Raw genomic sequence first — 9,660 nt, 5'->3', positions numbered from 1 at the left:
TCCTGCTGTATTTAGATATGAAGAGCGTGGAAGAGGTGGCGACTATGATAGGAGTGGCTTTGGTAGATTTGACCGTGGTGGGAATAGCCGCTGGTCTGACAAGTCAGATGAAGATGACTGGTCAAAGCCTCTTCCCCCAAGTGAACGCCTGGAACAGTAAGTAATGTCTATAGTGTAAATTCACATGACAGGGTCAGTTGATAAGTCTAGCAAGTAAAATACTTCTTTTCTGTTTGTAGGGAGCTCTTTTCAGGAAGCAATACTGGCATTAACTTTGAAAAATACGATGACATTCCTGTTGAAGCAACAGGCAGCAACTGTCCTCCACATATTGAAAGTGTAAGTTGGTGGTTTTGTTTGTTTGTTTGTTGTTGTTTTTTATAGATCTGGTTTGACAGTGTATCTAGTAGTGACTACTGTTTGATGTCATGCTGTCTTAAATTGAGGGAGGAAAGGAGATGCTGTCTTGCCTTCCTTACAGCTAAGCTGTTTTTCAGAGGAGGGTTGTATATAATGAGGGCAGTTACGTAAGTGTGTTCAGTTAATACAGCTCACTTTAATTGACTTGTTTTTTAAACAGTAAACATGTAAAGAAGTAAAAGTGCTTGAAGGAGGTGGTGTAGTCTGTACTTCATGCTTTTTAAGAATCACTTATGTGATTGGACTAAGTAGCTACCAGACTCTTGGTAACTTGCTTCTGGGGATCTGTAAACTTAATAGGCAAGCTGTATAGTAAGATATGAATCAAAAGCTACTTTGCAGATGACTTCTTAAACTGAATGTTGTGCCATGGTGGCTGAAGGGAAGGATCCTCATTTTACTTACTTTAAATATCTTTCAGTTCAGTGATGTTGACATGGGAGAAATTATTATGGGAAACATTGAGCTCACACGCTACACCCGTCCTACCCCAGTCCAGAAACATGCAATACCTATTATTAAAGAAAAGAGAGACTTGATGGCCTGTGCTCAGACAGGTAAGTTAACTCTACTGTTTAGTATCTCAGTAGGAATAGGGTCTTGTATTCCTCAAGCTGCAGATAAGACGTCTGTAACCAGAAGCGTTCTTAAGAGTATACTGAAATACCTGCAGTAATGGAAGTTAGCTAGCTCTATTCTTGCAACTGCTTCAGATATGGCTTGACTGGGTTTACTGTGTGTGTCCTGAGAGAAATGATCATGGCTTAAATCACATTCACTCTTCAGGGTGCTGTGGTATGAGGTTGTATGTCTGTTGTAAATAACTTGTACTGGCAAAAGAGTGCATTCCATTTGCATAGGTAGTATCCATATACTAGTGCAGATGTTACTGGATATATGCTGGTGGTACAAAATTTGTGCTGTAGTTGATATAGTAGCTTTGAAAATGACTGCTGATACTGGATTGCGTCCTAATAGGGTCTGGGAAAACAGCTGCATTTCTTCTGCCAATACTGAGCCAGATCTATGCAGATGGCCCTGGTGATGCCTTGAGAGCTATGAAGGCAAGTATCTAAACACTCAGTCTTTGAAAAGCTATGACCAGTGTGTATTTTTGCTCTGTATGCTGATAGCTGCTACTGAACACAACAGATGGGCTTAAATGTCATCATTATTTTGGGTAGGATAGGCAAGCTTCTTGCCTTCTAAAAGACTAGCTATTCCCCTTGAAAAAATACAGGCCGTGAAACTTTTTTTTTTTCCTAAAGAGTTGGTATCTGTAACTAATTGTTTGAGTGTTTTTGTTGTTGCATGAGCTTTAAAGATGCTTCCCTTTCTACAGAAAACCTATGAGGTCACACATGTCTATGTTGTAGGGACTTTAGGGTAGAAAGTAACAAGTTTTATATGGCTGTTTCTCAGCTGCTTAAGTTACAGATCACAGTGCAGGTTGTACAGGTGACTGTTGTGTAGCTATGTGGCTGTTAACATATTAACCAACAGCTGAATCTTGGGTACTGTAGAAGTGCAGTCTTGAGATGCAGTGCTTAAAACAAGTTGGCTCTCAGTCATGCTTTGTCTTTCTTGAGACAAACTTGGTGACCTGTCTTCAGTATTGCTTATAATAGCTGTTATAATTTCCTCTAGTATCTGGGGAACTCAGAGTGTTTCTTTTTGCTCTTCAGGAGAATGGGAGGTATGGGCGCCGTAAGCAATATCCAATCTCACTGGTCTTGGCTCCCACTAGAGAACTGGCTGTGCAGATCTACGAGGAAGCCAGAAAGGTATATCTAGGAGTTCATAATTATAAAAAAGCCTAAGTACAGTTTTTCTCAGAGCTAATTTACTTTGCTTTATAGTTTGCATACCGTTCCAGAGTTCGTCCCTGTGTTGTATATGGTGGTGCAGACATTGGTCAGCAGATACGTGACTTGGAACGTGGATGTCACTTGCTTGTAGCAACTCCAGGACGACTGGTTGATATGATGGAGAGGGGAAAGATTGGACTGGATTTCTGCAAGTAAGTAAAGTGTTCTTGGCCACATACAAATGTCTTGACAGCTAGAAACTGTATCTTTTAAAGTGAGATCTGGGCTTAATGACACAAGTTCTGGCTTTTGGACTGTGTAAATGCCTAGTTGAGAATGACAATACTTTGTTACAGCTTAAATAGAAAACTCTGAAGAATAACTTCTTTTTTATTGCTATTTAGGTACCTAGTGCTTGATGAAGCTGACAGAATGCTTGATATGGGGTTTGAACCTCAAATTCGTCGAATTGTTGAACAAGATACTATGCCACCAAAGGGGGTTCGTCATACCATGATGTTCAGTGCTACTTTCCCCAAGGAAATCCAGGTACTTGACAAAAAGTTCCAAAATTTTACGAGCTCATAGGGCCAAATTTCAGCCCTGGCAGGCATAAAAAAGTGCTGATTGGATTTCTGTTTATTTCCATTTTCTCTTTTTTAGATGCTTGCTCGTGACTTCCTTGACGAATATATCTTTCTGGCTGTTGGCAGAGTAGGTTCTACATCTGAGAATATCACACAGAAAGTAGTATGGGTTGAAGAGTCAGATAAACGATCATTTCTGCTTGACCTGCTAAATGCCACAGGTAAAGACCACTCTCAGATAAGCAGATAAGACAAAGTTCTGATGAGGCAAATATAACTCAAATAAGTCAAGTAATAAGAACTTACTGAGTAGGTAAATAAAAGAGTAAAAGGGTATTTCTTTCAAATGCAGTGAATATATTGCACTGGCTAGATGACAGTTCTGAGTGGATGTAAGTTGTTCTTGTAATATAAAATGGGGAAGAAAGGTCTCTAGTATCTTCAGCGGAGAACTGAAACTACCTTTTACAGGTGGTGGAGTCAAGTTATTTGCACAGTTCTTGTGCTAACCCATGTTTCAATTGTTGTTAGGCAAGGATTCCTTGACTCTGGTGTTCGTGGAAACTAAAAAGGGTGCAGATGCTCTTGAGGACTTCTTGTACCATGAAGGATATGCCTGTACGAGTATACATGGAGATCGCTCTCAAAGAGACAGAGAGGAAGCACTGCACCAGTTCCGTTCGGGCAAGAGCCCAATTCTTGTTGCCACAGCAGTAAGTAAAATCTATGAAGCTTGAGCCAGTAAGCGTATTTACTTGGCCTGTGGAATTTTACTAAGATTTGATTTAATCCTTTAACTGCTAGGTAGCAGCAAGAGGACTGGATATCTCAAATGTAAAGCATGTCATAAACTTTGACTTGCCAAGTGACATTGAAGAGTATGTGCATCGTATTGGTCGTACAGGCCGTGTAGGAAACCTTGGTAAGTATGATCAAGAATTTTCATAGACGGCACTCCATACCCAACTTGGTAGTTGTAGTAGCATTGGCTAAGCAGCAAATTCCAGGTAAGTATTTGAGAGAAGCCTATGTGCTGCCTTCTTTGGCCAGGAACTGGTTACTGCTGTAACCTGTTCCTTTAGCTAGTGCTTCTGTTGGTATTAATAAGCTCTGATACAACATGTAAGCTTGGTATCTTCTGTGTTTGTAAACCCCCTGTATTTAGCCAGGGGTTTTGTAACCAGCTGTAGTAGAATAATGGTATTAAATGGCTTTCTCTTCAGGTAATTCTAGTGTTCTCAAGCTTGGCAGTAAGGAATGTGATACTAGTCACAGCTGCAAGTGGAATGTGGAATGGGTTTAAATGCTGTAGTTTAAATGCGTACGCGAGGCTAAAACTGAATGTTTACTTCAGGTCTTGCCACATCATTCTTCAATGAGAGGAACATAAACATCACCAAGGACTTGCTTGATCTTCTTGTGGAGGCTAAGCAGGAAGTACCGTCTTGGCTGGAAAACATGGCTTATGAACAGCATCACAAAGGAGGTGGCAGCCGTGGGCGGTCTAAGAGGTAATAGTCACAACTTTGGCTAAAGGTATACTTAATCCATTGTAAGAAGCAGTTCTTTGACTTGCTTTCAGTCTAGTAAGGGGAAGACAAACTAGTGTAGTCTAAACTGAGTTGGGTGCATCAGAAAGTGACAGCTTGATATGGTTTTGTTCTATCTTACCAGGCAGTCAATCCATAAAATCTTCTCTCCTTAAGTAGACAACTAAGTACAGCTGAGGTAGAATAACATCAGCAAAAATGGTTTTAAAACTCTAAAAGCACTTGGCTAGTAATAAATTTCTAGCATGTGCAGATGTGCACCTTAAGCAACAGCTGTTTTGATGCTTAGGAGAAAGTAATGTATACCTCCAGGCACTAAATGGGAAAGATATGAGGGTTGGACTGCAGGTGTGAGGCCACTTGTAAAATAGTTTTCCTGTGGAAACCTAAAAATGCTTTATAAGCTGGTAATAAAAAGGTGTGTTTAATGTCTCAATGGGTTAGGAGGAGAAATAACCCTTCCTCTTAATGTAGTTAACATGGTAGGACCACATGAATTACAGTTGTTCTGGATGGTTTGTTTGTTTGTTTTTTTTCTTCAAAAGTGTGCTTGGAAAGTGGTTGTCCTTTTCTACAATATGAAAGGTGGTTGTAAATACATCATATAAATACCAAGATAGGTCTGGAAAAGGTGTGGAGTGCCTGGCACTGAAGCAGGTCTTGTCAGGATGTGAGAAAGTAATTCTTAGTGTACCATGACAAGTTCAGTATGACCCTGCTTGAATAATTTTCTTTTGCTATCTTGAATGCCCTTTCCAGATAACACTGGATGCTTGTAAAGCATGCTGAAGTTGACACTTATAGTAGTTATGGGCAAACTGCAGTTGGTAACCAGAGCTGAGGAAATTTAGTACTTAAATTTCAATGTCTGCAGTGCTTAAAATACCATTGACTTGACTTGCGTGTTTTTCTGCTTTATTTATACAGCAGTAGGTTCAGTGGAGGATTTGGTGCCAGAGACTATCGAACAAGTAGTGGTTCTGGTAGCAGTAGCTTTAGTAGCAGTCGATCAACCAGCAGCCGCAGTGGAGGAAGTGGCAGCAGAGGATTTGGAGGTAAGACAAACTTGGGCAGGCAGTGTTGGCAGATGGAAACCATAGCCACAATGCTTGCTTTATAGTAAAACTTAAGGAGGTAATGTTTAAATATAAGGCCAGCTGATGCTGCTTGTTACGCACAGTCTCAGCATTGTCCTTGGATGTAGGCTGGAGCAAGTTACCTGTCTTTGCTTAATTTGATGTTACCTATCTTTCCAGCATTTCAGTTTGATGTTGTGTTTGACAATACTCCTGGGTGGGTTTTCTTTAATGGACAGTAGACATCTTGTCTGTGCCCTGGGCTGTTTTCTTGTTGTGAAGGTGCAAGTCTTTAGCAGGTTAATTAAGCATCACTTTCTCTTGCCTTTCATAGGTGGTGGTTATGGAGGCTTCTACAACAGTGATGGATATGGAGGAAACTATAACTCCCAGGGGGTTGACTGGTGGGGCAACTGAATCTGCTTGCAGCAGATATCCTACCAAACAAGCTAATATGGAAACCACATGTAACTTAGCCAGACTATACCTTGTGTAGCTTCAAGAACTCGCAGTACATTACCAGCTGTGATTCTCCACTGAAATTTTTTTTAAGGGAGCTCAAGGTCACAAGACGGAAACAAAGGAACAAGTAGCCCTATCTTGAAGGTGGTTTTGAAGACTCTATTGCTGTAGTCAGGATTAACTCCCCTCCCACCCATCCCCACCCAGAAACTGCATTTTGATTTTGTGACTGAGGATCATTTGTTTGTTAATGTACTGTGCCTTTAACTTTAGACAACTTTTATTTTGATGTCCTGTTGGCTCAGTAATGCTCAAGATATCAATTGTTTTGACAAAATAAAATTACTGAACTTGAGCTAAAATCAAACCTTGGCACACAGGTGTGATACAACTTAAACAGGAATCACTGATTCATCCATAATACTACAAAGAAAAACTTATGCGGTAGCCTGCATTAGGGCTTTTGGTATCTGCAGATTTGAAAAATAAAAACATCTTGAAGCATATCAATGCAATTAGTTTCTAATGTGGCAAAACTGTACTAAGTTAAAGTTCTGATTTGCTCACTCTATCCTGGATAGGTACTTAGAACCTGATAGCCTTTAATAAGCCATTCCAGTCATGATGAGATGATGTATGGATACATGCATACATTAAAAGCACTGTTTTTGAAGTTAATGCAAGCAAATACAGCAATTCCTTTTTCAATATTTAGGCAGATCATTAATGTGAGCTAGCCAAACGTGGGCAGAACATTACAGGGAATGTTTAAAGGTCTGATAACTTGAAATAGTTTTTAGGAGAATTCATCTATTTAGACTTTTTAAAATGCCTGCCATATGAAATTGAAATGGTAGAATGGCTGACCATGGCAGTGATTGGTCCTCCTTAAGGGCCTGACTGAATTTTTGGTCTAATAACGCATGCTAGTGTTGATGTTTTTTGGTCAAGAGGGTATGAACAGGAAGAATTATGCAGCAGGCTTTATTTTAATGCAGATTCACATTACTCTGTTCAAGCTGCGTGGAGATGTTAAACTGGCTTACTGTAGACTTTGTAAAATGGCTCCAGAAGAGTAACAAACAAATGTGAGATCACAGAGGTTGGAAATGTACATAAACTGCACAAGGTTTCAATTCTGCTATTGAAGTGCAGTTTTAGTCAGTTTTAGTTGCATAGGTTTCCATTGTATTTATAGTCTGTTTATGCTAAATCTGGCCAAAGATAAGTATTGTCCACCAGAAAAAATGCCTCTGCCACTTGGGATTTCTGTGCTGACTTTGTGGCCAGAACAGTTAACAACTAATCTACAGTGGCATAGGAAAATGGCAAAAATCTCCTAAAGTGCAATAGATTTTTTCAAGTGTATTGTGCCTTGTTCTAAAACTTTTATTAAGTAGGTGCACTTGACAGTATTGAGGTCATTTGTTATGGTGCTATTTCAAGTCTAGGTTTAGGCCCTTGTACATTTTGCCCATAACTTTTTACAAAATACTTCTTTTATTGCACATTCAGAGAATTTTATATATGTCTTGTGTGCGTGTCCTTAACTTCCAATCTTATTTTGTCTCTTGGAGATTGAACGCAGCTTGTTTAAGGAGAAGGAAATAGATTCTAAAACTTATTTGGGACCATGGGAATGATAGCTGGGAAGAAAACTATTTGCACACGACAGATTTCTAGATACTTTTTGCTGCTAGTTTTGTGTAATATTTATTGAACATTTTTGACAAATATTTATTTTTGTAAGCCTAAAAGTGATTCTTTGAAAGTTTAAAGAAACTTGACCAAAAGACAGTACAAAAACACTGGCACTTGAATGTTGAATGTCACCGTATGCGTGAAATTATATATTTCGGGGTAGTGTGAGCTTTTAATGTTTAAGTCATATTAAACTCTTAAGTCAAATTAAGCAGACCCGGCATTGGCAGTGTAGCCATAACTTTCTGATAGTAAAACAAAAAATTGGCAACTTAAAATTAAACATGCCAAGGTTTTGATACACTTGTCTTAAGATATTAATGAAACACTTCGAAACACTGATGTGAAGTGTCCAGATTCTCAGATGTTTGTTGCGTGAGTTTTGTTTAGTTGTGTGTTATTTTTTTTTTTTTTCCAGTGAATGTCTGGCACATTGCAATCCTCAAAACATGTGGTTATCTTTGTTGTATTGGCATAATCAGTGACTTGTGCATTTTAGCAAGTTTTATCAGCCAGCAATATTTTCAGTTCAGATACAAGGATTCAAAACAATATGCAAGAATGGATTTAAACTTGCTGAATGTGAAAATTGAATTTCAAGTCACTGTAGGTTTAGAATTGCTTATTGTATTAGTTTAGATGCTAGCACTGCATGTGCTGTGCATATTCTTGATTTTATTAAATAAAAAAGTTGAACTGCACAGTCTGCTCATTTGTGAAGCGTCACTCTTCTGGTTTATAAGATCTGTAGCCTGAGTAGTCTCATTCACGTGCAACTCTGGAAGCAGGTGGATCTAGTGTGGTACACATCAGTGTGGTTATCAGTGGCAGCTAGGATCGGGGTTATAGCTGTAGCAACCTTAAAGTACCCTATGCCCCACGGTGTTGGGTACTTGTACAAATTGTCCAGAGAAGCTAACAAAACAGCTGGGACAGATAAGGTTGTAATCCCCTTGGTGCTCCAAGTTTGGCCGCAACAACCTAATAAAAACTTGAACTCTCTCAGGCTTGATTCCTCAGCCATTTAATGGTGGGGACTTCATCATGCAGTTGTGCTTCTGAACTTGGCAAAGGTGCCTTATAGTAGACAGAATTTGATGTCTTGTGTGTTGATTGTTGCTAGGTGATCTTGCTGAAAATGAGCATGTGCAAGTCTGGGAGAAGTGCAGTGTATGCTCTTCCCTCACCAAAAGAAAGGTGCTTCCCCACTCCCTCAGCAAATACAAACCCATACTCTCAGTTCTAGGTATGTTTTCTATAAGCGATGAGATTGGGCTGGAATGAGGTTAAATAGTGGAATATTCAAGGGGATACACTGGATGGAATAGGTTCAGATGTTTTCTGTCTACCTTTGAAGCTAGGTAAAAGTCTTGCTTTGTTTAGAAGAAAGCGGTTTAGAAAGAACTGGGGTGATAGATCTGTGCTGTCCTGACTGTAGAAGCTAGTGAATTCCCAGTGGTTAAGGGAGAGGAGAGAAAGTAATGCCTGGGAGCATGCGGACTTGCAATCCCGGATCCGTATAGAGCACATGGCAAATGGTATCTTCCCTACTGTGCACATTGCCAATCCATGCAATGTATGGCCCTGAAGAACCATGGGAAGGAAGGGATGAGCATGATGACCAGGGTAGCTTGCTGGAGGCTCTGCTTTGAGTGCACTGACTGTGGACCACACTAAATTTACCTGCTGTAGACTTGCACTGATTTATCAACCTCATCATGCAGGGCTGTGTGTTGTCATGCTATGTCCCTGGATGTGCAACATGCACTTTAAGTATCTTCTGAAAGCTCTAGCCTGGCAGTTTCCACCCTCCACCCCCTGCTGTATATCATGTTGCTGAAGTCTGAGGCAGGCAGAACCACAGGTAGGAGATGCACTGTTTGAAGTGGTGTGCACTGTGTAAGTGGCCTGTGGGATCTGGAAGTCAAGCTTTGAGTGTAAAGTTTTGCATTCTATGCTAGAGCATGAGGTTGTTCCTGGCAAAGGCTGTTGCAGAAAGTGCAGGCATGGCAGAAATCACGAGGCAGCTGGAACCAGAGGAGGAGCACAGCGACAT

The 9,660-nt window shown here is 40.1% G+C and overlaps 1 protein-coding gene across 1 annotated transcript in view; it reads left to right on the top strand.

Annotated features, from left to right (window-relative positions):
* Positions 1-8,310, top strand: part of DDX3X (DEAD (Asp-Glu-Ala-Asp) box helicase 3, X-linked) — a gene marked incomplete at its 5' end in the record, with an annotated part of 14,719 nt that extends 6,409 nt beyond the window's left edge. The window contains 13 exons of the mRNA XM_010015171.1: positions 16-156; positions 240-339; positions 842-977; positions 1,399-1,484; positions 2,106-2,204; positions 2,280-2,440; positions 2,633-2,777; positions 2,892-3,036; positions 3,347-3,528; positions 3,620-3,737; positions 4,170-4,326; positions 5,293-5,420; positions 5,776-8,310. Of these exons, the coding sequence (XP_010013473.1) occupies positions 16-156; positions 240-339; positions 842-977; positions 1,399-1,484; positions 2,106-2,204; positions 2,280-2,440; positions 2,633-2,777; positions 2,892-3,036; positions 3,347-3,528; positions 3,620-3,737; positions 4,170-4,326; positions 5,293-5,420; positions 5,776-5,858 (1,681 nt within the window). The remainder of the gene's footprint in view (positions 1-15; positions 157-239; positions 340-841; positions 978-1,398; positions 1,485-2,105; positions 2,205-2,279; positions 2,441-2,632; positions 2,778-2,891; positions 3,037-3,346; positions 3,529-3,619; positions 3,738-4,169; positions 4,327-5,292; positions 5,421-5,775) is intronic.
* Between the last annotated feature and the right edge of the window lie 1,350 nt (positions 8,311-9,660).

The sequence above is a fragment of the Nestor notabilis genome, unplaced genomic scaffold (genome assembly GCF_000696875.1).
Source record: "Nestor notabilis isolate BGI_N333 unplaced genomic scaffold, ASM69687v1 scaffold12895, whole genome shotgun sequence".
Classification (NCBI taxonomy): Eukaryota; Metazoa; Chordata; class Aves; order Psittaciformes; family Psittacidae; genus Nestor; species Nestor notabilis.
This window is presented reverse-complemented; position numbering and strand designations above follow the sequence as displayed.